This window comes from Mesocricetus auratus, unplaced genomic scaffold (assembly GCF_017639785.1).
Source record: "Mesocricetus auratus isolate SY011 unplaced genomic scaffold, BCM_Maur_2.0 Super-Scaffold_100009, whole genome shotgun sequence".
Lineage (NCBI taxonomy): Eukaryota > Metazoa > Chordata > Mammalia > Rodentia > Cricetidae > Mesocricetus > Mesocricetus auratus.
The window spans coordinates 69,727,791-69,753,338 of NW_024429193.1; the positions used below are offsets into that span (position 1 = coordinate 69,727,791).

Sequence of the window (25,548 nt, forward strand, 5' to 3'; positions counted from 1 at the left end):
ACACAGCCACCGTATTTTGTAAATCCTCTCGAAGCAGGTGGAGTCTATTTCCCTCCCTTTGGATGTGGTTTGAATTCAAGGTGCTTTGAAAGAAATGTGTCGGAAGTGACACTGTGTGAGCTGAATTCCAGAGCTGAGGATCATGTGAACTATGAGGCTTCTGCCTCCACCCTCCTGGGATCCCCCACTCACAACCACAAAAGCCTGGACTGGACAAGGGAAGGACAACACATCACATGGATGGAGAAGCCTCAAGTCACAGGGCCCCACGTGACTGAGGCTTCTCAGATCCTCGCTTCTGCTAACCTGGCAGTTTCTGGAGCTGCAGGCATGAGCAGAGCCACTACTGGCCCACAGAACTGTGAGAACTAGAGATCGCTGCAGGAACCGCTATGTGCAGCTGCCCACTACAAAGTGACAGGAGACTGGTACAGAGGGACAGCAGGAGTCCAAGTTGACATTCACCTATGGCTTTAGCCAAGAATCTGAGGCTGTTGAGATTCTTCACTTCCGTCCGGACACCCAGAGGTTCTCCGGGGTGATGCACAGATATATTGGCGTCTACTCTCAGTTGACCCTCTGCAAGGAAAAAATACAAAAACTGTAGGAATTCTTTGAAGCAATATTGTTTGTAGGGTAGGGAGATGTCAGGGTAAGTAGTATCTAACTTGATTTTCTGTCTAGTTAGAGCAACCTAGTTTCAGAAACATGTGGTTGTTCCCGCTGACATTCAAGGCTAGTCAGAGTCCTTAGGTGTGTGTAAATATGTTTCTTCGTGTGCATACAGAGACATTTTTGATGCACAAGCTGGAAGGATAGATCTAGTGTATGTGTGCTAAGTGAGAGAATAAGGTTAATAAATAAGAGGTTCACTCTTCAGCTTTACTCCATGGCTATTTCCAAAGTATCTGAGGTGGGTTTTGGTGAAGCCTCCAAAATGATTATGTGTAACCCCTCCAGTGCTCTCCAGTGAAATTGGGATCTCTACGCGTTTTTAGGAGATTTATAAGACAGTTCTTGAGAATTTATAGCTCAAGGGCAGGAGCTGACACCCAAGCTGTTTCCCTCCCTTCTCAGGCACTGTAATGATTTTTCCTTCTATAAACAGGAGTCCGAAGTCTCCCTGGTTGCCAAGAGGATTTGCTGAAGCAGGAAGACTGGAGAGGGAGGGTGGAAGGGTGAGAGCAGAGCTGACCCCATCCTTTCGGGACCTCCTCTTCCCTCGGAAGCTCCTTGGCTTAGGAAACATGACCCTAAGGAGGCAGGTGATTTGTGGAGAGGACTAAAGTCTTTTAAGGAATAAAGGGAGGCAAAAAATCCCAAGACAGATGTGAAGACAAGAAAAAAAAATCACATTTTCTATCTTACAAAGTAAAGCTTGAGTTCTATTCTCCAACTTTATGTGCATTACTTACAACAAGATGGGAAGACCAATGTTGCTTTTATTATTTATTTTTTGGGACAGTCTCACTATGGAGCCCTTGCACGTCTGAATTCACCATTCTCCTCCATCAACCTCCCAAGTAGCTCGGACTAAAGGCATGTGTGTCACTGCTCCTAGCTCTTAGGTGGGTTTTTAGATTAAAGATGTTAATCCTTTAAGCCCGATGATGGGCTAAATAAATTCATTTCCCAAATGTTCCACAACAAAAACATATTAAAACAATTAAAAGCATTAATAAATTCCATACCAGGAAAAGGAGGGTTCTTTGTCACCCCAACTCTTGAGCTATGGCATCAATCCTGCACCAGCTGAGACCACTGCTCAGCTACTGCACCCCCTCCCCAGGCCCTCAGGTCATGGGAGTAGCTTCCCTACTCTCTGGCTCTGAAAGCCTGACCAGACGCCTTTCAGCTCAGGAATGGCTCTACTGACTTTGCCAGCTCTGACTTCTCCACAACTGCATATTATTTTTAAATCAGCTTTTGAACAACTCACACTCTTCTGAGTTCTGAGAAGTGCCACCTGCTTGGGAGCCCTGATGACACCTTGTATTTCCAACTTTGTCCCTTACCTCCAATTAGACCCTCTCCGGTCCCTTCAGACACCCTCTCCAGTCTGCTACTGCAGCCGTTAAGGTCACATGCTGTCTCAACCCTGCCAGCAGGGCTTCTTGTCCAGTCCTAGCAGTGTAACTAGCCAAGACTTCCGTGCTGGTGCACTGCGGCTTTACCGTTTCCAGGGCTCACCGGAGCACCGAAGCCTCACTGGGTCACTCCTCTACTTCACGTCTAAGAGCTTATTTAATGCAAACAGCATTCACGCCATAGGAAAGCTCCCCACTGGAGCTTTTCATTTTCAGTTTTGAAAGGGCTGGCAGTGTTGAGACAGGGACTCAGGTCATTCAAGCTGGCCTCAAACTCACTATGTAGCTGAGGCTGACCTTGAATCTTGGTCCTCCTGCTTCAACCTCTGGAGTACTGGGATTGTAGATGTGCACCCCATATCTAGCTTTCCACTGGAATGTCCTCGATGTTCCTATCCCTCTCTGTCTCTTCTTAGGCTCAACCTCCAAGACCACATGTAAGTGCTCCTTCTCTCTAGCAGGCACTTCTGTCAGGAGGCGAGCCTCCCTGTGGAGGTGCCGCAGCTTTCTCAGATACAACGAATGCAAGCCACATATAAGAGCCAATGACTGACTGCTAAAACCAGAATGGAAAGATCCTTGAGGATGCCCCCCCCCCGCCCCAAGGACATGGGCTTCACTAATCCTCTCTTCCATACAAGCCATCAATCTTTCTAAGCGTTCCCTCTGCTATGTACACATCTAATAGTATTTGTTTCTCATTAAGAAAACACACAAAAGCCTCAAAAGCTAGTCCCATGAGCCCAATATTCACACCATCAGTCATCAGCCATTTCTCTGCTTTCCCTCTAGGTAAATCCTTTCTAACAAGTTAGTGCACATACTGTCTTCACTCTCTCACCCCAGTCAATCCTAACCCACAGCAGCCTGGCTTCTGTCCTCAGATCTCTGAAGATGCTATGTCCACAGGTGCCAGAAGCCCCTTGGTACCAAATCCAATGGACAAAGACACATTCTGTTCTCACTTCACTGTGCTGTATCAATTAATCCCTTTTTGCCTCTGTCTTTTGAGATAAGGCCTTAAAATATAGCCTAGGATGGTCACAAGTTTGCTATACAGCATAAACTGGCCTTGAACTCACAATTCTCCTGTGAGCCAGGATTACCTTCACCTGTTTTCCTTCCTTCGTGAAACATCGTCCTACATCAGTGCTGGCCACTTAATGCTATCATGGCTTTCCTGAACACTCAACTTGCATTTCATTTGCTTGTGACCCTTGTCCTATGAAAACAAAGGACTCTTCTTTACTCACGTGCTCTCCAGAGTGGTTTTAAATATACAGTTTAAATATCATCTGTGGCCCCATGATGCCTACATCTCCATTGGCAGACTTCTCCTCTGAGTCATACTCCAGGCTTTATATGTATTCCAGTTTCCGAATCCAAATCCTGACTTGCTGCTTTGCAAAGACCTTCTTGTCCTTATCTTCCCATCTCAAATAAAGCCATGACCTACAAACCTCCTTGAAGCCGCCTTTGCTGTCTCTCCACCTCTGACCCTCCACACCAGCCTGCCATGAGCCTTTTTCCTAAGAACCATGCCGAGTCTACCCATCTCTCCATCATCTTTGCCACCGTCGCCTTCAAGCCTTGCAACTGATCCCTCATTCTCTCTTCCAGACCTGAGATGCCCTCACCATCACAGCGACAGTGACTTCTAAAACATAAACCAGTCTAAGTGATCGCTCACCCGAATCCTTTCCATGATTCCCATTTCACCTGGAAGTGCACACTTCTAACTACTGCTAAACTGTTCCCTATTATCTTTCTGGCTTTTCCCACAGTCTACCACCTTGGTAACCTTAATGATACTTTCTGAGCTATTGTTTGCCTTACCTGTTCCCTGGAATGCTCATCACCTACGTCTAGGCTAACTAGGACCTTAAGTTATTTCTTAACTAAACATCCACTCTGCTCAGTGGCCTTTAAAAACAATATTGTCACTTTCCAAGTTGTTCTGGCACCAAGCTTCATCTATTTCCTTAAAATAACTATAATAATTATCTTTGTTTTGTTTGTTAATGTATTTCCTCCCTAAGGTAAGGTCTTCAAGGCAGGGCCAAGGCCTTTTTCAGGATCTAGAACTGACCCACTGTTATTATCCAATGAATTAAACCCTATTGAATGATGAATTCCCAAACACTGCTATTTTCCTGAGCAATAAGCAAACAGATTTGTCTGTTTCTGTCTCATTGGTTCCTAGTAAGTCTACAATCCTTTCTGACTAACCTACAATTGGAACTACGTGAAAGGTCCATTAAGCTCAAAGGAAAACTGCCCAAGTATGCTGAGCTCTGCACGATGAAACCTAAATGCTTGGGAGACAACTAAAAAAAAAAAAACCTCGGGGAACCCTGAATTACTACTCATGTTTAAAGATGGCACTCTCTTTCATGATTTAGAATTCTAATTTGGAAGGGGAATAAAGGCATGAATTTTCCTCTCTCCCAGAGAACACCACACTACATAAATGTCTGAGGAGAATCACTTAGTATCCTGCCGTGTTGAAAGAGAGTTCACTAGCCTGGATTCAGATATAGTATCAGACATTAACAAAAGACACTCTACTCGTGAAGACAAAATGCCTTTTAAACAAATTAAGTTAAATTACCTCAAGTGCATGAAAGCCTTAGCAGTCAGGTTTGCCTCTGTGCATTCAGTACCACTTAGGGCCTTCATTCCCACATAGGAATGCCAGCGAGCTCAATTTCTGTCTTCTCGGAGTAGATGGTTGTAACAGCTAAACCAAAGACTGTACATGAGCATGGTGACGGAACGGCCATGTCTGCTTTGGAAAGACATCTGAACAACAAGAGTAAAGCGCTGGATAGAACACTGTTTCTGCAGACGGTGGGGGTCTGTGGAATAATCCCCAGAACTGAGAGCAGAATGGAGGCAGGGCGGATTAGAAACCTGTTTGCGTGCTGGGCAAGGCCTAGGCCTCACACACACTAGACAGGTGTTGTGCCACTGACTACATCGCTGGCCAAATGTGATCAAACTGTACTGAACATAGCTCACAGAACACATTGATCCGATGAGTGGAAACTGTAAACGCAGTCCTACATACGACGATGCTGGAAGTGCACAGCATCCGTCCAGCACAGGCCTTCCTTTGTCAGACCCTGTGCTCTTTACAGCCATCGTTACGTCCACTCTCTGTAACACAGTGGTAACACAGGCACCTGGACGTCCCTGTGGCACTTCAAACCATGTTCTACCAGAACCCCAGATTTGCTCCTACAGAGTCACTTCTTATTATCCATTGACTCCTGGCTTTCCTTTCTCGTCTGCTTCTTTCTTTCCACAAAACTATTTGAGAATGCCTTTTTAAAGTGCAGAAAATAAGATTCAAAGAAATCAAGTAATGTGCCTAGGTTTCTACTGCTAGAAGGCACAGGCTTGAATTCTGTCTCAGATCCAGGCCTCCTCCTCAGTCATGCTTCACTACCTACCTCTCTGAGCAGGTTTCTATGGCAGCATGATGCTGTATGGCTACCACTGGGAAGTGTGGTACCATGTATAAACAAAGGAGGCACAGCTGGGCTCAGCCCCAGTGCAGAAGCTTCCAGTGAGTCTTGGATAAACAACCTCAGTTTCCTTACTTGTAAAGAGGCATACCACCACCTCCCAGGAATGTTGTAGTGTTTAAGTTACAGGATAAACTGTTTTAATAAGCACATACTAAACTTTCTAACTACTAGATAGTATTACTGTTGAAGTACATAGTAGGTCTACTTCTGTTCCCATTCAGATCAACACACTGCTTTGGGGATCTCTTTTATAGCAGCAACATGCTGAACATCAGAAGGAAATGACTCAGACACTGGTCTACGGTGGGCCAAATTCATTTGCAAAACTACCAAGGACTCACTAACTGGAGCCCAGAGCAGTTCAAACTTCAGTCTATAACCAACAAGTCTACTGTCTCCACGGCACCTCCTCAAGATAGCCCTCAGTTCCAAGTGCAGCTTCCAGTGCTGACACAATAATCTCACAGAGGCAGCATGAAAAAAATGAACAGAGACATTTAGGCAGAGAAAATGCTAAAAGCCAGAGAAGTTAGACTCTTGAGGCCTTCAGGCAGCCCTCAGTGCTCCAGAGCACTTCAGAACAACTCGAGTTTCTTGGCTGCTGTGCTGGAAGCAAAGCTGCTGGATTTGTGTTGAAAAGAAACAGAAAGTGTCACAACAAACGAGATTTAATGAACTTGTTCAGCTGCCACTGACTCGCGAACTCCTGGCATTATGGCTTCCCCCTTTACTAGGACCCAGACTCCCTCAGCTAACAGGTGGCCTGTTCATTATTCCAGAGGTTTGCAGGATTGTGAGATTATCTAGAAACTTTAAAAACATGATATAGAATCAACGCTTAGTACATCAATGGCTGACCATCCAACCTGCCCATATTTCACTTATGTTCTGTGGGCAAAAAAGCAGCATGAATGATAAACGGAAACTAATAGAGCATTCCCTTATTCTAACATGGTCTTGTTTCTAAAAAAGAAACATGTAGGCAGCTAACCTTTATGCCACTCAGACTCATGGGGGTTGTTTCTTGCCTTTAAGGATGAGAGCAAATAAAGTCTCACTGTACCAAGACTCCTGGAGTTACAATTTATCATTTGTAAGATGTCCTATGTGACAAGCATGACATTAAAAATTCAGAAGACCTTCTGTGACATGCAAACACATTATGTGACATGATAAGGGTGTCCACAGTGTTACACACCAAAAGGGAAATGGACTCACTAAGTGCCCACTGTGGCCATTTCATGTGCATACTATGGAAACAAGAGCTTGTATTCTGTCAGGGAGGGCCCTGAGGGTGGTGGGAGTTTTCACACAGCGTCTGGAAAGGGAAAGTAAGGGGAAACTGTGGGACAGATTCGCTCTCTGGGACTTAAGGGAAGGCAAAGGAACACTGGGCAAGGGTCAAGACAAAACTGCCACGAAGAAAGAGAAGTTAAGAGACCTATGATTTACTTGAAATAATGTGTTTCATATGACATCTCTCATGAACTTTCATTGATCGCCAGTCCCCAAGTGTCTCTCTCCTTGAACTTAAAGATCAAGGGTCTTACATGCCAGGTAAGCACTCTATTGAGCTGTATCTCTCTAGGCCAGTGTAGCCACATTTGTTTATAGCCGAAAAACCGGCTTTGCCTGCACACACATAAAAAATTTTACTCCGTTTTATAAGTTAATGGGTTATTATTATTGTTTCTTGAGACAGGGTCTCCCTATTTGTCCCTGACTAGCCTGACTCTCTTTGTAGATCAGGCTGGCCTTGCATTCAACAGAGAACTATCTGTCTCTGCCTCCTGGGTGCTGAGATTAAAGGTATTTTAATTGGATAAATGAATGGGAAACAGTTTGAAATTTTACTATCTGTGCCCACATATATATGTATAAATACACACTGTGTAATAATCAAGTCAGGATATTTCATAATTTAAGATGGATGAAAATTCTGCAAAAGAAGAGAACTACATCTTTCCAAAATAGCAACTGGCTATATATACAGAACTCACAAAAATAAGAATTACTATTCATGACCAGTGTTCTCTTCTGAAAGGTCTGAACTGAACACACCTCGTGATGCCCTCAGTTCTCATGGGACAAGCTGGGAGAAGGTAAATCTTGCCTTCTGACTCCTACGCTCACACTCTCCAGCTCAATGTGTGTGCAGTCCTGTTTGTGTTTTGGTTTGGGGCTCACAAAAAGAACCCAAGGGAAATTCTAATGGGGAAAACAGAAGTGGGGTGCAAAAGGCTACATACAGAATGTGCCAGAAGCAGAGAGGGGACGATGCAGAGCAGGGACACTGCCCATGCAGCCTTTACCTGCCATGTTCGCCTGGCTGGTTCCCAGGGCTTGAAGGATCATCTGCAGTTCCCTGACAGCTATGGCTGCCTCTTCTCCACAGCACAGGTCAGGCTCCAGGACCACTTCAAGAAGGCCAACTCCTACCAAAGAGAGGCAAGTCAGTCTGACTTGGTCTTGACAGATGATTCAGCCAAGAACTGGAAGATCTTAGGAAAACGTGGCATTAATGCATGACCTTCAAAGTAGTCCGTCCCTCCTTCCCCACATCTACCACTTGTCCATTTTTAACTCTGGTTCATTTCCTCCGCGATGTCTGTTTAAGGATATCCAGCTGTAGGCCGTGACAAGGCAGATAGGTCTGTCTGATTTTAGGGGTGAGTAATTGGCAAGCCTAGCAGTGAGCACAATTCAGGCTGTGCTCTCTCATCAGCTCTGCCAATACCAACATGGATATTTTGATCTGTCAGTCAGGCTCCTGTGTCTGCTTTACCAACTGGTTTGAGAAAAGTCTAGAAAGGAAGAGAAGTGCCCGAGACCCCAGAGCAGAGAGGGTTGAAAGAAGTAGGGTAGAACCAGCCTACCGGCTCTATTCAAATCAATGAGCGTCTGGGACCTCAGGTCATCATGGAGGCTTTTGCCACTGTCCTGCTCCAACTGGATCTGTTTGATCCTCACGGTCTTGGTGGCCATCTGACTCCGTTTCTTCCCCATGTAGACACTGTACGTCAGGTGCCCATTGGCAGCAATCGGGAGCCTCTGTTGGGTGATCTGGTAGCCGGCCTGCTCACAACAAACAAGGATTAGTCATAGAGCAGAACCGAAAGCTGGGGTTCACTTCACTCTCAGTTTCATGTCTGAGAGTTACTTGAAACAAACACAAAGAATGGGAGAAATAAGGAAACAACAACAACAAAAATTAGTTTATACACTTGTATCATTTAGTCTTTCTTCTTCTGGCTTTTCCCATCACCCCATTACTTGCCCAAAGTGGCTCACCCCCAATAATGACACAATTAGCAACGTGAATCCCATCTTCCTAGCTGGAGTGCCATTTTGGGGAGTAACAATAATCTCATTGTCAGAAGCCCCTAAGAGAAAAATGTATTGTTTTCATTTAACTCATTAGCCTAAAATCTGCATCTCCTTACCAGGCTCCTGCTGAGCTCCTTATTAGGGAATGCTAGCTAAGCAGTTAGCCGTCCACTTGCAACACGGCTTACAGCAACTACCGGTGCATTTCAGCTTGTTTGGATCCTGCTCTTTTGGGCAGGCAACCATGCCAGCTGCTCTTCCCTTAGTTTTCTGGTCAGAAAGTACTGATGTGCTCACAATCTGTTAACGGACAGCACACAGCACAAACTAACTGGCGATGCCCTGAGGGTGTCTGCCTCTTCTAACCAAAAAGAGGAATCACTTTTGAACACACACTGAGAATGCAGGGCAATGGAAAGACTGGAGATAAACAGAGAGTAATGGCTAATCTGCAGTACTTGCTGGACACCGCTGCCCTTATTTAATCCCACGAGCCACTAGTACAGGCACGAGGGGACCAAGTGCCTTGCCCAAAGCCACACATAGAACCAGGGTATCTCCAGGCCTCACTGACCCAAGTCAGTACCTCTCCTTATCAGGCCAGTGAAAGGCTTTTAAAACTTCAGAAATACACGCGGACGTGCATGCTTGACACGACCTTAAAGGTTTCTGATGCAGGAGGCCTGGAGTAGAGCTAACAAGGCTCTGGGATATGCTGACACTGTGTGTCCTGGGGTCACATCTAGGGAACTGTGCAGAAGGCTAAGTCCCTATCTATACTCAGACAGGAAGTCTCCACATATGGACCTGAATTCTAGTCTGGGTTGTTGGACAAAACACCAGGGCACCTTTCTAAATAGGAGTTTCAGATACACAACAAATGAGTTGTGTTATGATCAATATTGTGACCACCTGATTTGGACATGCTGAACCACCCAGGCCAAGAACAGACTATTATCCAAACATTTCCAGGACTTTATGTGAGTCAGTGGCACACAGCTTACCTAGAATGTGCAAGTCCCTAGGTTCCAACCCCAGTACTGAAAAATTAAACATTTCTTTTGAATTTATACAGCAGAATTTGTGGAAATGGGGGCTGTGCAGGAGCTACAGGGTCCTACTTACCTTGCTTTTTATTTATGTCTGTTTATTCCCTCACCACTAAAACCCAACTCTTCCAAATCTTCAGTTCCAGGAGAATGGAGCGCAGCAATGTTTATTGCTACTGTTTTTCTAAGTCATACTTAGCTATCAGACATCTGATTAAATGACACATTGTTTTCAGAAACCCATTCAACATTTCAGTGTTGTTCCAGTGCCATACTATGAAAAACTGGCTCTCATTCACATTGGCACCACTTTAAGAAAGAAACTTTCTAAATGTAAGGGAAAAGCAGGTAAATATTGAGTTTGCTGCTCAACTAATTACTGTTGTTTGTGCTCATTCTAGCTCACAGTTCTACCTACTACTGACCAGCTGTTTGCTGCTTGGGAGACAACAGAACATCTCCAAAGGAACTAGCCTTCTTATTAGGAAGTTCTACATAAGAGAGACACATTCTCACAATGTTCGCGGTGACAGTGGGTACTAACAGCTGCATCAACCACAGGGCTAGCCTTTGTCCTAACAGGCAATTAGCACCAAACATCATGGCTGGGAGAACCTGACAGCACTGGCCTCTCCTGGTCCCTGTTCAATTATAAGGGAACCAACAGAAGCAGGAGACTAGGCAAGGAGTCAGCATCAGGACAATCACATCCAATCTAGTAAACATCAGGGGGCTCTGTCTTCATTAGGGCTGGGCAGCACCTCCTGCTGCGATGGACAGAGGGCTGATTGAGAACAGGAGCGGCACATCCCGACCTTTGCTTCCATCCCCCAAGGCAGGCAGGCCCGGTGCTGAGAACATAGCACACTTACAGGAAGGTCTGCATAGAAGTAGTGCTTCCTGTCAAACGAGGACTTCTTGTTTATGTGGCAGTTGAGCGCCAAGCCAGTCATCACGGCAGCTTCTACACACCTCCTGTTGAGAACCTTCACAAACACAGCACAAGCTTCTTTAGAACCACAGGCCACACAGCTGCTTCCCTCCTACCCTGACGGCTTCCTTCAGTAGTCTGTTATCTCTGGTTCTCTGTGGTCAGTTCTGCTTCACAAGCTGACAGTGAACCACAAAAATATTGAACAAACTAATCATGTATGCAACAGTGGGTTCCATTGGGCACTTAATAAACCTCCATCCCAGGGTCCTTTCCCCAGTATACAGCATCAGAGAAAAGAGTTTCGAATACTCAGTCGAGCATCGCTACATGGACTAAATCCCCTATCCCTCTCTGCAAACAGATTAGGAGCTGTGTGGGCAGTGATCTGTGAGAGCAGGGTCCCAGGTCTACAGCTCCCTGCTGTAGTGAAGTTGGCATGGAGAGGCACAGGTGGGACCCAAGGGGCTGATGGGGTGGCTGAACACTGGCATAAGAAAGAACAAACTTTTAGGAACAACATGGCCACAGTGATTTTGTCAGGGGCTGGGACACTGCCTCCTCTGGCATGGCCACCTCCCTCAGAGAGTGCTCTCACTGCCTTGTGCTCTGGGCTTGGCAGGGTTCCTGGAGCTCTCAGGTTCCACTGGCCCCAAGACAAGCCAATGCCCCCCCCCAAGGTCAGGAACAGAGTTGTGGAGTTTTGCAGGTTATGAACTAGATAATGACTCGGTAACACAGTAAAGGAGACAGCTAAGTTCTGGAACCAGGTCCATGTTCAACTTCTGCTCTGAATATCTAGTGACAAGGTACCTCAATTCTCCAAAGAGGGTGTGATGCAACCTGGTAGATTGGACAATGTAACACCTGGATACCTACTGACCCCACTGCAGGGATTCAATGGCTCATCAACAAGCCACTGTATTTTGGAAAATCTATGAGGATGTTCTAAAGGGAAGGTGTGTGGCATTCTCTGGTACAGTTGGCATTGCTCTGCAATATTATATTTAGCTTATGACAGTATTTATATCTACTATGTTAGTGGAGGTAATGCTTCCCGTGAGAGTTTTTCACATTAACTATTTTACTCAGCTTTTACAGCAACCCTATAAAGAAGGAAATTAGCACCATCCCAGTATTTCAGTGAAGAAAAAACTAAGTGCCTCCAAAGAGGCCTCAGATCTGGCTAAGGAGCCCAAGTGACAGGTGAAACCAGCTCTGAAGGTACACATGTCCTTGCCTTTGGCAAGCTCAATTCCTGTGACTCAGGGACTGGCTTTCTCAACTGAGATGACAATTTATGACCAAACAGGCTAGAAAGTAAATTGTACAACAAAACATAGGTGTATTTCTAATGACAGCAATATATATCCCCCAAAACCTCAAATTACCCCTAGAGAAAACATCAGACCCCTTTAAGAAAGTCACCAACAGAGCCATCTCCCAGCATCTCCCAATTCTTCATTCTGGGTCTCATGATACTGTCAGCCCTGCAATAATAATGGCTTTCAAGGAAGATATGCAGAGGGACCAGGATGATCTAATTATCATGTGCTTTTACTTGTCGGAGTCTGACATCTCATGGAACCATTGTTAACACAATACAAATCAACAGAGCTGCTGGAGAGCCCTGTGCAATCTGAGTCCGCTGACAGAGTCAAGGCACATAGGCTGTGGTGCTGGGGCCCTAGCACTGAGATGTGCACTTCCTGAGGCTGGGACACAGCATAGCTGTGTACACTCCTTCCTTCTCTGAGATACACCTGATTTGCTGGCTTCCTCCTACTGGCTTTCCAACTTATGCTTCTCTTACATTTTGGTCCAACATGCTTTCTACCCCTAGGCATGGAGAGAACCCAAGTCATTCTGTTCTGAGCACGCATAGTAAGTGGCCTGTCCTGGCACCAGGAGAGTCTGGAGTTGTGGATGATCTCAGATTCTCACTGTGTATTTATCAAGTACACAGGCACTTGAAAAGCCATCAATTTCCAAAGCATAAGAATGCGGTAAAACACACAAACATTAGAGTGATATTGACTGTATTTTAATCTTTTTCTGATGATTTAGGAGCCTTGAAGGACTTCAGGGTCAGAATTATAAACATCAATCTTCACCATACTACAGTTGCACAGGGGGCTAGTAAACAGAGTGCCAGTTAAAAGAATGCCAAGAAAAGAGAATTTATTATGATCTTAGTCAAGCTGCTTGTGACAGATGGAAGGCCAGGTCAGCATGTTCTGAGGATAGAATGAAAAAAGAAGAAATTCAACTTGATCTTCAGTCCAAAATATTTCCTGAATGTTTATGATGTACCAAACATCAGGGACACGGAGATGAATAGAACTCTATCCCTGTTCAGTCCTTGATCAACCTGGGAGGACGAGACAAAGCTGCCTTTTTCACGTCTATATTCCTCCCCAGGGTCACACTGTTAAAAATGGATCCTGTGGCATTTTGCTACCTAATGTCTTTCATCGGTCCAAACATCCCCAAGATAAAAAGTCAGGCTCTGGCATGTTCTGGCTCCTTCCTATGTTCACAATGCCATGTCTTACTATTCCCTTCCCTTACTCATAGGTCAGTCCTATACAAACCTGCAGACTCTGGCTCTCATTCTGCTCCGCAACATCTCAGAGCTGTCACAATGTCTGCAAGCCAGCTACCATCCTGCCTTCTATGCACTCCACCTGGGCTGCATCACAGTGGACTGAATCTGTTCCACGTCGACACATGTAAACAAAGTCACAAATCTCATGAGGATGGGCACTCTTGCTCCTCTTTCTATCTCGGACTGTTTGCCAGAACATGAAGAGAGGCCCATGACTAGTGAACTCAAATGAGGACGAAGGTAACAAGAAAGCTTCACAGAGGCAGTGACATCTGAGTCTCTTTCTAAGCGTTACCCGCCACCTTCTGGCCTTTGAACTCATTTCTGGACGTTCTCTAAGGGACAAAGTGACTATTTGTAATATGATCAAAGCAGTAACCTGAGGATTCAAACAACCAACTTGTCCTGAAGAAAGCATGCTCCAGAATTTTCTTTCAGTGACTCTATAGACTAAAGGGTTAGCCCAGTCCCTGGTTCTCATACACACACCTTTCTAAGCTGAACCTTCAGAGACTCCTCTTTGGTGTCCTGGTGGTATTTCAGGAGGACTGCTGTGTGTATTGCACACGTTTGTCATGTTGTCCTACTAGTAATCTGAAGGTGGACACTGATATGATCTCATTATGGATAATGAAGGGAAGTATCAAGATGAGGTCATTGGCCACAATATTGCAGAACAAGAGTCAGACTCCAAAATCCAGATTTTCAATCACCACACTCAACTCTGAATCGTTCAAGGAATAGATCAAGTTAGTTTTAGCTCTTAAAACTACCAACATCTACCACAGCTCCAGAGCATCACCCTCCAAAAAACTCATTGTAGACCACTTAAGGCAGGTGCTGTCTCTGATGTTTTATTTCTTACCAGGTTCTATATCTATAGATCTGTTTCCAAATGCTCAGCTCCACGGGTGCTATGTTCAACTTTCTGAAACACTCAGTATTCATTCTTTGATCTATGGAGGTCTAGTGATTTTGTGAATTTTATAAATTAGCAGAGATTGTCCCACTGGTAGACTTCTGACATGAGAACTCATACTATGACTACTCAGCTAGAAAAATAATTCTTTCATCAGATAATAAGGAAACTATGACAGGTTGGAGTGGGGAATGAAATACACAGTCTGTACCAGGACAGTCAAAAAATTCCATGACTAAAACAGAGAGGCAGGGGGTGAGGAGTGAGCCTGGAAAAGAGGATCCGGAGTGGTGGGACTGAGCAGGAGTACTGGACGGTTCTTGGAAAGAACCACTGATTTGGCTTCTCTGTAAAACATGAGCGGCGCTGCAACCATAATTTTTTATAACCTAAAACATACCCAGCCATACAGCAGCATAAACTACCCAAAAACATGCTTGGGACCTCCAAAAAGAGGCTGTGACCCCAATATGATAAAGTCTTCTAGTCTGGAAATTCATTTTGCTTTACTAAACAGGCATGTCTTGTTCCATGAGTACCACAAACTTCACCAGATGCAATGCCAGGCACATGCAAAGCAATCACCAAATTCCTCAGTGTATCCTAATTTCCCTCCTGTATCTTCTGGTAATCTAGGGCTCTAGCCAAAGTCCACCCAACCTCTCCACCAAGGTTTCTGCCCCCTCACCTGGCCAGAGGCTCCCTGCAAAGTCTTCTCTCCATCCCTCCAAGAATATTCTTTGTTAGACTCAGTGTGTTCAGATACTTGCTCATCTTAAAGTTCAGCTTGACTACTCCCCATCACCAAAGGCTGAAGGTCAAGTACACAGAGGCTCTTCAGAGCCCTCCATGTGGATCAGCTGCCCTCTGGCCCCTCTAGGCCCACTACACCAGCCCAACACACTTCATTTGGCCACACTAATGTGCTCCTCAGTACAAACTGCTGCTTCTACAAGATCCCTGGATGTGTAAGATCTTACAAATCACCACTGCAATACAAGCACTCCTTTTTGGCTCCCACTGCCCTCAGGGAAGCACCACCTCCTTCCCAAGCTGAATTCCCAGAGGACAATCAAATCATTCTGCTTGCTTGGTTCTTCTTTCACCTAAATATAATACCAAACTGATTAAACATTAGCTAAGATAATGAATAATTTAACATTCCTTTTATCAACACCCCAACAACGATACCTATGAGATAAAAGCAAAGCTGTTCTAGAAATGTCTCAGTTGGGAAATGGAAAATACTCTTAGCATGTAAAATAGAACAAATTAAGACAAAGACTTAATTACAGAGATGACAAAAGGGTGAAAATGTCAAAGAGGGCACAGTGAGACAGCTAGGGGCATTCTCCACAGCAAAAAGCCACCCCTATCCTAGGGCTGCAGGGACAGGGAAGAAGGGTAGGGCTACTGGAGAACACTGGGAACACGATGGATCAGCATCCCAGGAGCTGGAATCACAAAAGAAGATCCCACCACACACACACACACACACACACACACACACACACACACACACACACACACAGAGACAGAGAGACAGAGAGAAACAGAGAGAGAGAGACAGAGACAGAGAGAGACAGAGACAGAGACAGAGACAGAGGGGGAGATGCCAGCAGAGGCAGAGAAGGAAGGAAAGGCACTCATTACTTCCTTCCTCCTAGCTGCCATCTTTCAGCAAAAGCATCCTGCTGGTCAAATTCGGCCAAGAGTCAGCTGATATGGGCCCTAGCTCTGTACCAGGAAGAGCAAGTACATGGAAGGCGTGGGTCTGAGAACATGCAGGCTTTGACTGTAACAGCAAGCACATACATTTCTCCATCTATTTCTATGACTTCTTCTTTTGATAAATAAATACATACTGCACTCTCAAGTCTGTCTGGTCAACATAAAACTACAAATCCAGTGGGCTCTTTTTTCACATACTGAATGAAAATGATGTAATATATGTAACTACTGCACCTGGCTTGAACTGAGTGAACTCTGAGTCTGCATCTAGGACTAGGAAAAGAGTTGCTAAACAAATTGAAGGAATAAAGGTTCATACCTACTCAAGTAAATTCTCTAGGATTTGCGTATTTTTATGGAACATATATTAATTATAAATACAGCTCATTAAACCATCTCTAGGACCTTTCCTGGAAAATATCTGGGGTGTATTTCAAAGGAAAAAAACACATGTTTTTCAAAACAGTCTGCACCTCACACCGTTCCTCTGTGGAGTCTACTCTGCCTTGGCCTGGTGAGCTCACAATGCTAGAACGCCCACAGTTCAGGCAGTGCCATCAGTACCTTTGAAAGTTGAGGTAACACAGCAAGCCTGTGTCTCCACTGAAAGCTACTGAAGCATTAAAAAGAAGACTATAGAGCAGTGTCTCCCCAAAAGCCCAAATGGCAATTATTCTGTGAAATTTATGCTATATATGACACATCTGATAATTAGGATATAACATGGTAAATGTTTTAATTTATGGAGAGAAAGTAATTAAGATTTATTAAGTAAAAATAAGGCAGTAAAATGGGTCTTTATCTTCCTGCTAACCATAAATTTGTTTCAAAGCAAGAACTCCTTGATTCATATTCAAAGCAAGCTGCCACATGAAATGTTTTATCACCATAGAAGAAATGTTTCCCACTTCCTCATCCCTGTACCTCTCCTCACCACTGAGACCTTCCATCAACCCCTAAACAATTACAAAAGCTCTCTGCTACCATAAATAGACTTGCTAAACTGGTCAGTCAGTGAAGATAATTTTAATTTGGAACTTTACCACTCAAAGCACTGCTTGGTATACAGTCACTAGATACATGCATGAGGACACTCGCACAGCTTGCATTTGTTCTTTGGGGTTAGCACAAGCATGCTAGGCCCCTCTATGTAAGCTCCTCTTTACAAAGGGGAGCATCACACACCCATCACAAGGGCCAGGGCTCCTGTGGAAAGAGGCCTTGTGACTTGGAGTTCCAATGGCCCAGCTCCACTGCTCCCTCTATTTCCAGCCATCTTGTACTAACTCCGATCCTCACGGGGAGTCAGATGAGGGAAACTAGCCTCTCTCTGCCAACTAGCAAGCTCAGGTATCCCAGAGCCAGCGAGCCTGGCTGTGAGCACTGGAGCAGGAGCTCCTGCTCTTTCCTAGGTCACAGGGTACTAAAGTCTGACATTAACCTGGGGTGGGGGAAGGGATGTGAGCACAGGGAAGCAATCCTGTGGCCTATGTCAGCGCTGGGCCTGTCCCTACTTGGAGTTTTGTTTTTTTTTTTAAGAAAGGGAGTTCTCACACAACACTGCCTGGCTATGTTGCGGGATGTCCTTCTCTATGCTGTGAATATGGTTGGCTTATGGCAGGGCAGAAAATAGCTAGGCGGGACATCCATGCAGAGACACAGGGAAAAGACTGTAGAATCGAGGAGAAACCAGTGCCACTGGAGGACAAAGATGTCAGAGCATCTACAGTAAGCAGCGGGCCAGGTGGAGATACACACATTATTAGAAATGGGTTAATCTGAATGTAAGAGCTAGCCAATAATAGCTTGCGCCATTGGTCAAACAATTCTAATTAATATTAACCCTCTAAATGATTACTTTATAAGCGACTGCGGGGACCAGCGGGTGGGAGAGAAACCAATCCAGAGGGACGGGTGCGGCACAGAAAACTTTCAACTATATGGCTATTTGGTTTCCTGTTGGTGTTGGAAGTCATTGGTGTAGTGTCATTGTTGGCCAGTTGGCCAAGTTAGATGGGAAAGTCAGAGTGGCTGGCAACAAGTAAAACACAAAACTGGGTATACTGGTTTTCTTATATTGTCACAGGTCTTCAGCAGTTACTAATTGGGTACTACCCAGACTTTTACAAACTGAATCAGACAGACCTGAATCTGAGTATCTTGTTTTGTGGAGTGGAGGGGGAGGGTTCAAGACAGGTTTTCTTTAGCCCTGGCTGTCCTGGAACTCACTCTGTAGATCAGGTTGGCCTCAAACTCAGAGATCCACCTGCCTCTGCCTCCACCTCCTGAGTACTGGGACTAAAGGCATGTGCCACTACTGACTGGACTCAATCATCAGTTGCAATTGTTATATGATCTTTACAAGTCACCTGACCTCTCCAGGTCTGTTTCCTCATCTTCTGAGGGAAGATTATTTTGCAAGATTGCCCCATACATCAAAATGAAAGACATTTGTCCCAGTAGACAATTGGAAACACTGGTTTCAGAAAGGGGGCTCTAATAAAAGCAAATGTGGGTCCTTCGTTTGCAAACTTTTCAATGATACCCAGGGAATCTAACTGGAAAAGGTTAAGCCAGCTCCAGAGAGTCATTAGCCTGAAATCTGGACCCGCTGCAAGGTATGACAGCTGTCATGAGTATGTATTATGCCAACACACCATTTCCCCTTAAAGGATAACCAGCACCTTTTGTGATAATCTCTAGCTACCTCCAGCAGAACAGGGACCATATTTCACAGTGCATGGGGAGGCTGCCTTGTATCATTTTCTGTCTTTGTAGTGAAACAACGTTTCCTTGAATAACATTGTATGCTCACCTGTGGCAGGAAAAGCTACCACTCTCAAGCAAAAGAAATGAATTTCTAACAAGCTAGACATGTGCTCCTGCCTTCCCCAACACTGCCCACTGTGGCCACACAGCTGTGACTTCCTCTTCTAAAGTAGTAGGCAGTTGCTTTTGAAATGCAATGAGTTCTTGGAGAAAAGGCACAGATAAGGCATTGGGAATCAAGGGGAAAACAGAAAACCAGCCAGCCAACCAAATAAAAATAAAAATAAATTGTTCTTTTTGATAAATTTTGGGATGGGGCCAAGACTTTAATGCAGAACTACTTCTCTCTATTTAGTTTATGAATATTTGTCATTCTCATTGTCCTCACTTAAAACTTTAATAGATTACTTCCATGGGGAAAGGCTAAAATGTATAAACCTCTTCACTTCATATGTGCCCCCACACAGAATTCTAACTTTTCTGACTTGTCCCCAACTTTACAAATGAGACTCTACACCTAGAGAGACCGTGTGGAATGACAAACTGTGTCACATCATTGAAATCTCAAGTACAGTAAAGGGTGATAAGAAACAGCTATGTGAGGAGTGACGTGCTCTAAAGATTCAAGTCAAGATTTGCTTTCTTCCTTATATAGATTAGCTCAGTATTAAGTTGAAAGATTTGATTGTGGCTAAGAAAGAAACAACTGGCTCGAATCAGCCAAACGCTAAGAAAAAAGAGCAGCTAGGTACCCACTATCATGATGAGTAAGGGCCGGGAGGACAAAACCTATGAATATAGAAGCCTTCCTACCAAAAACTGCACCTGAGATATCAGCAGCCCAGGGATGTCCTGGGAAGTGAGGCTTTGGAAGAGTCAAATGACTTTCCAGATGCTTCCATGGAGACACAAAAGTCATGGAAATTTAAGGGAAAGCAGAGGTGGAGGTGTGTGCACATACCTAGCTTCCAGTGGGCACTAATATGTGCTAGTTATGGATGATTCAACAGTATACAATAAGGCAAAATAGCTGGCCTGGACATTTTTAAAAAATATCAATTTGTGAAGGAAAAAAAAGGCAAAGGAAAGAGTGAAGAAGAGGAGAGAGAAGAAAAGAAAAAACAAGACTACAGAACTATCACAGCTAACTGCAATGTACAACCTCTGACTAGATTCTGGAAAGGGAAAACAAAAGATACAGATATGAACTGCCAAATGATGACACTGCATCTAGGTTAGTTTTTCTGAGTGTGACATCAACAGGAATCTATACATGAGAAATGCCTCCCTCCACCTCCCGTGACAGATACTGAAATATTTAGAAATAAAGTGTTATGGTATCTGTAACTTAAAAATATTTAGAAATAAAGTGTAATGGTATCTGTAACTTACTCTGCAATGGCTCTAAAAGCAGGGACAATAGAGGTGCAAGAAGAATATTCACTGTACTGTTCTCTCAGATTTTCTATAAATGTGAATGCTTCTAAATAAAAATGTTGGGGGAGGAGGAGATCCCACCTTAGAGGACAGTGAGATGTGACAAGATACCCACACCACACAGAGCAGGACACAGAGCTGGAGGAGGAGGGACTGCCTGGCCTGCTGCTAACTTGTAAATCACAAGAGTACCTGAAGATTCTATTCACTGTTGCTAAAAATAAGGGTTGGAAATGAAAGCATCTTATATACTAACTGTATCTATCAAAACTGTCCTACATCATAGACTCAATAAAGTTACAGGATATATTAAAGCCCCTATATAGGTGATGAAGTATGTTGCAACTCTCATTAAAATGGAACAAAAAATATTTGTGAACAGAGAATTCTACATCTATATAGAACCTAAAAATCCTACATATAAGTAACCATGTATAAGTTTTATGAATACAAAAAGAAAATTAATTCTTTTAAAGCATATTTTACCTGCATTCACACTTGGATACATATTTGGATTAAAGTTACTCCCATTACTTCCTTCCATTCCCTCCCCTAAGAACTATTATCTTACCAGCTATATCTTTTCTGGTTGGAAACACATTTACCAGAGTTGGAATGACGGCTCAACCACTAAGAGTGTGTACCTGTATTGCTCTTGCAGCACAGAACCTGAGGACACTCACAAGCACGTGCAACCCCAGCTCCAGGGGAATCCAATGACTCTGGCCTCCCAGGGCACCTGCACCCTGTGACTCACTCATGCGACACAAAAGCACATATAAATAATGAAAAACAAAACAAAATTTAAACAGAAATAAAATACACACAGCTTCCCCCAAGGTTATAGGAAAGCTTATTTTCTATTGATACTCTTTCATTCTGTTGCCTCACTATGTGAATATGTATGTACATTTTCCAATTTGTGCTTTTCTGAAGGAAAGGGGTTACAGTTTCTGTTGTTGAAATTTTAGTATTAACTATTACTCATGACTTACTGTGCTGTCTTAAGTTATTTCAGGAGAGTAGTAGGAATTTACCTCCACCATCCTATTTGCCATGATAAAATGAAAGTGTTTATATTTTAATGATGAAAAGTCAAGAACTGAATATTATAGTAACACCAAATGAAATCTACGTGCCACTTGAGAATTTAGGAGGTGCTTTCACGGACATGAATTTCTCTGCATAGATGTAAAACAGAAGGGAATAAGAACTCAGGTAAATGAGTCGGCTAGCTGGCTGTGAAGAATAAACAAAGGTGGTGATGAATGGCTTCCGGATCTTAAAGGTTTACAAAGGCTGTAAAAAAAATTCCCTATTATGTTTTTTGGAAATGAACAATTAACAAATGCTGCAGAAGGCAACCCAGTCTGGTACTTTATGCTAAGACTGGCAGCAAGGCAATTCCTACCCGTACTTTTAGGTAGGTTGCCGGCCTCCCTATGTCACTGGGTACATCAAGCCTCAGCTGCCTCACCTCCAAGTGGGGTTGGTGCTCCCTGGTGTGGCATGGGAGTCTGACAGTCATAAATTCACACTTGTTTTGATCTGTAAGGAGGCTGCAGAGCATGAATGACAGGGACCCTTGATTCCCATTCTTGCTTCTATACCTGTGAGAGGAGACTCAAGCATCAACATTTGGAACGGAGTATTTTAAGGCTCCTGGAAACACTAGTGTATTTTCATTTCTACCTTGTTCCTGCCAGCTCTAGTCTTTTCTCCAAGGACGTGGCTGGATGTGGAAGGCTGAGAGGCATCAGGCTCACTAGCAACAACTCTGTGCCATGAGGAACAGAATGCTCTTTGAGGAGGACAGCCCAATTACCTAACTCTGCCAGAATCATCCAGCCCACGTTTGCCATCTCTGGATGCCAAGGCAAAATGATTTCTTAGCTTTGCCAAGGCTGTAAAAAGAGATGAGGGAAAACATTCCCCAAGATGGCATAGTACAGAAGACAGCCAGATCTTCCCCAGCCCCCAGTGCTAAGCATGGAGCTGAAGGCACACGATAGTGTCCACCTTAGGAAGGGCTATCCAGAGGCCTCAGACAGACCACAACTACATAGTGTGAACAAAGAATCCCACAAAACCCACCCCAAATGTCTCACATCTTCTAGATATGGCACAGATGATAAAAATAGCTTCATGCTCACTTTCTTCAAAAGTATAGACAATCTCCATTCCCCTGTCCCCATACAGCAGGCCTTTCTACACTATACCCTTCTGTCCCCCAAAGAGTCACTTTTCTGACAAGTGACTTGAAAAAATGAACTGGTCACATGTGGGCTGGCTGTGAAGAAACAGCATTTCCCCATGGGTTCCTTGTCTAACTCCTGAGAGCAAAGCCGGAAAGGGCTCCTTTGGACAAGCGGTACACACAGCCACTCCAGCCATGCGATTATCTGTTGGCAGATGCAAGTTCTTCCCACAATGGGAAGGCATGCAGTTTGAGGAAAGTGGGGTCAACTTGAGCAGAAAGTATTAGAAGCCTTTGGCTATAAATCAAGCATGTGTATCAATCAAGCAGTTACCAAAATGAGGTTGATCGCTTCCTCTCCACCTGCCTGACCACAGCTCTCACAGAGAGTATGATTTTTTCATCCCTTAAAACTGTACTACACCTTCTAGGAGGCTCTTCGATGGCTCTGATAAAATCAGCCTACAACCTGTCCACCCCCAGCATCACAAGGACACCCTGAGGTAAGAAGCCCGAATGGCAGCCACCAAGGCCAGGCATACACTGGGACAGAGACACTTTCCCAGGTCTGCTGTGAGGTTTTAGTTCCAGAACTGTTCATGGGAAAAGGAATGGTGCCCAGCAGCATGACTTCAGGCTACATTTTATTACAGGCTTCTGTATAAATCACCAGAACACAGCCTGTGCCAGCCACCTGGATATCAGACAGAAGTAGTGTCACAGAATAATGTTAGGTATTTTTTAAACTACTACATATTTATATCACCAACAGACCCCTAAGCTTTGTACTCCTGGCATCTTTGGTAATGTGCTCACATTTATTTTCTATACACCCTCATCTCCTTTTCTAGTATTACAGACTTTTTTGTGCTGTGTAGACAAAGTTCATCTGAAACAGTTCAGAGTTCTAAGTGTGGCACTGACCTCTTTAACAAAAGCTCTTGAACCCTTATCTTATTGGAAGACAAATTCTAAGAGAAAAATAAACCAGTAAGGGGGAATATGAAAACAGGACAAAAAGCCCTTCCTAGATACACATCCCACGGTCTGCTGCTCAAAACTAAGCCTGTAGAGCTCAGTAACAAGGCACTGCTGGAAAGGCGCAGGTCCTGAGACCAGGGGCCTGTGGGCTGCTCTGTAGAGGCAGGAGTTATCTGGACAAGGCTGAGGCGGTCCCTCCAGGTCCCCAGGGGGAGGACAGAGAAGACAATGGACTCTGTCTTCACTGTTGCTCCCAGCAGAACAGCTGCCCCATGCAGTCAGTTCTATCCAGTTGTCTTCTGTTGCTCCTTCAGAGGGACGAGATGACATCATTTCCAAACAGGGTTAAGGGACTGGTTCATTCAGGGTGAAATAAGAAAGACCACTGCTGCAGTTTACATCTAAAATGTCCCCAGCTTAGGGAAGTGTTAGATCAGATTTCCTGCAGGCAGGGGTCAGGACTATGGATGGATAGGCTACTCTGACACAGCTAAGGTCAGAATTTCTAAAGCTGTGCTCCAGGACCCTCAAACTAAAGGAGAAACAAAGTAGACACCTTAGACTGGGAGCATTGGACTACAGCCAATAAAAGAGGTTTCTGAAAAGACTCGCTCTCAAGCAAACCACTGACAGATCTCTATTGTCAACCAGACTTACAAGACACATAAGGCAATCAATGACCTTAACCAGAATCAGAAAAACAAAAAACAAAAAACAGAGTAAGACAGTAAGATGCTTTCAACTAGAATTACTAAACACAGACTATAGAACAAGTAGATTTAAAGTTCCTGAAAAAATAAAGATCCTAACATATTTTTTAAAAAGGAAGACATTATTTTCAGAAAAAAACAAAACAAGATATTTGGAAGACAACAGAATTTCCGTGAGACATTCACAATAAAGTTAAAAACAAAAAATCAGACATGTCGTAGGAGAAACACAATAAAGAGAAAATCAGCAAGCTGTAAAAGAGTACAGAGAGAATTAGCCAAAATGAAACACAATTCAAACAGCCTAAGGTAATGTTTCGTTACTGTCATGATTTGAATGTGAGTCACAGTTGTACTCAATGAGCAGGGCACGGGATGCGCAGTTAGTTAGGTTAGATCTCCTTCCCTCTAAACTCACTTCTTTTCTCTTTCTCCAGCTTTAATCAGAGGTTGTCATACATGCACATGCAAGCAACGTCAATGCTGGATAGTCAATGCCCTGTAATGTATAAAAGCAGGCAGGAGTACATCTATAAACATATTAAACATTATCAGTTACTGACATTCATGTTTGAGATATATATTTACATAGTCATAGATTTATCTATCTATAAAATAATAACCACCTAAATAAATCAAAGTTCCTGACACTCCATTTATAGAAGACCACAGATTGGAAGCTGGAATGATTAAACTTGGTTGTCAACACGCCTGGAACTATAATCGAGTAAATGACCTCTGGTGGGTGAGTTTGTGAGGGCATTTCCCGAGCACTGGAGGCACACACGACACGACACGACTGTCACCCAGTGAGCAGCACCTCCCACAGCAGCCCACGTACAAGGAGGTCTGAGAGAACAGCGGTGCTGCTCTTGCTTGCCCACCTTCACTCCTTGCTGGTGAGTACATCCACCCTACTGCCGCCGCCGCCATTCCGTACTGACATCAGAACAGTTTCGATCTTCCAATGCGGACTGAAGACCAGGGCTCTGCAGGAGCCTGCAATGCCAGACTGTGAGTGCTGGGGCATCCAGCCTTGTGGGCTGAGCAGTCACCAGGTTCTCAGTCTCTCCACTGTCCAAACAGTCACAGCTGACTACCCAGCCCCAACCGTACCAGCCAATCTCATACATCTCCTTTATAATATATATTCACTCCACTAGAGTTCCGCTCCTCGGATGAATCCAGACTAATGGAGAAGCTGATTATTAAACTGAGAGTAATGCTGGTCCTGAATGTGTAAGTGATAGTGTGACTGTAGACAGGTCA

The 25,548-nt window shown here is 44.2% G+C and overlaps 1 protein-coding gene across 1 annotated transcript in view; it reads right to left on the reverse strand.

Moving 5' to 3' along the window:
• The window catches only part of Gatb (glutamyl-tRNA amidotransferase subunit B), a 75,593-nt gene that overhangs the window by 36,400 nt on the left and 13,645 nt on the right, over positions 1-25,548 (reverse strand). The window contains exons 3-6 of the mRNA XM_005080092.4: positions 10,869-10,982; positions 8,497-8,695; positions 7,933-8,055; positions 466-579 (exon numbers count right to left, since the gene is read on the reverse strand). Coding sequence (XP_005080149.1) covers positions 466-579; positions 7,933-8,055; positions 8,497-8,695; positions 10,869-10,982 — 550 coding nt within the window. The remainder of the gene's footprint in view (positions 1-465; positions 580-7,932; positions 8,056-8,496; positions 8,696-10,868; positions 10,983-25,548) is intronic.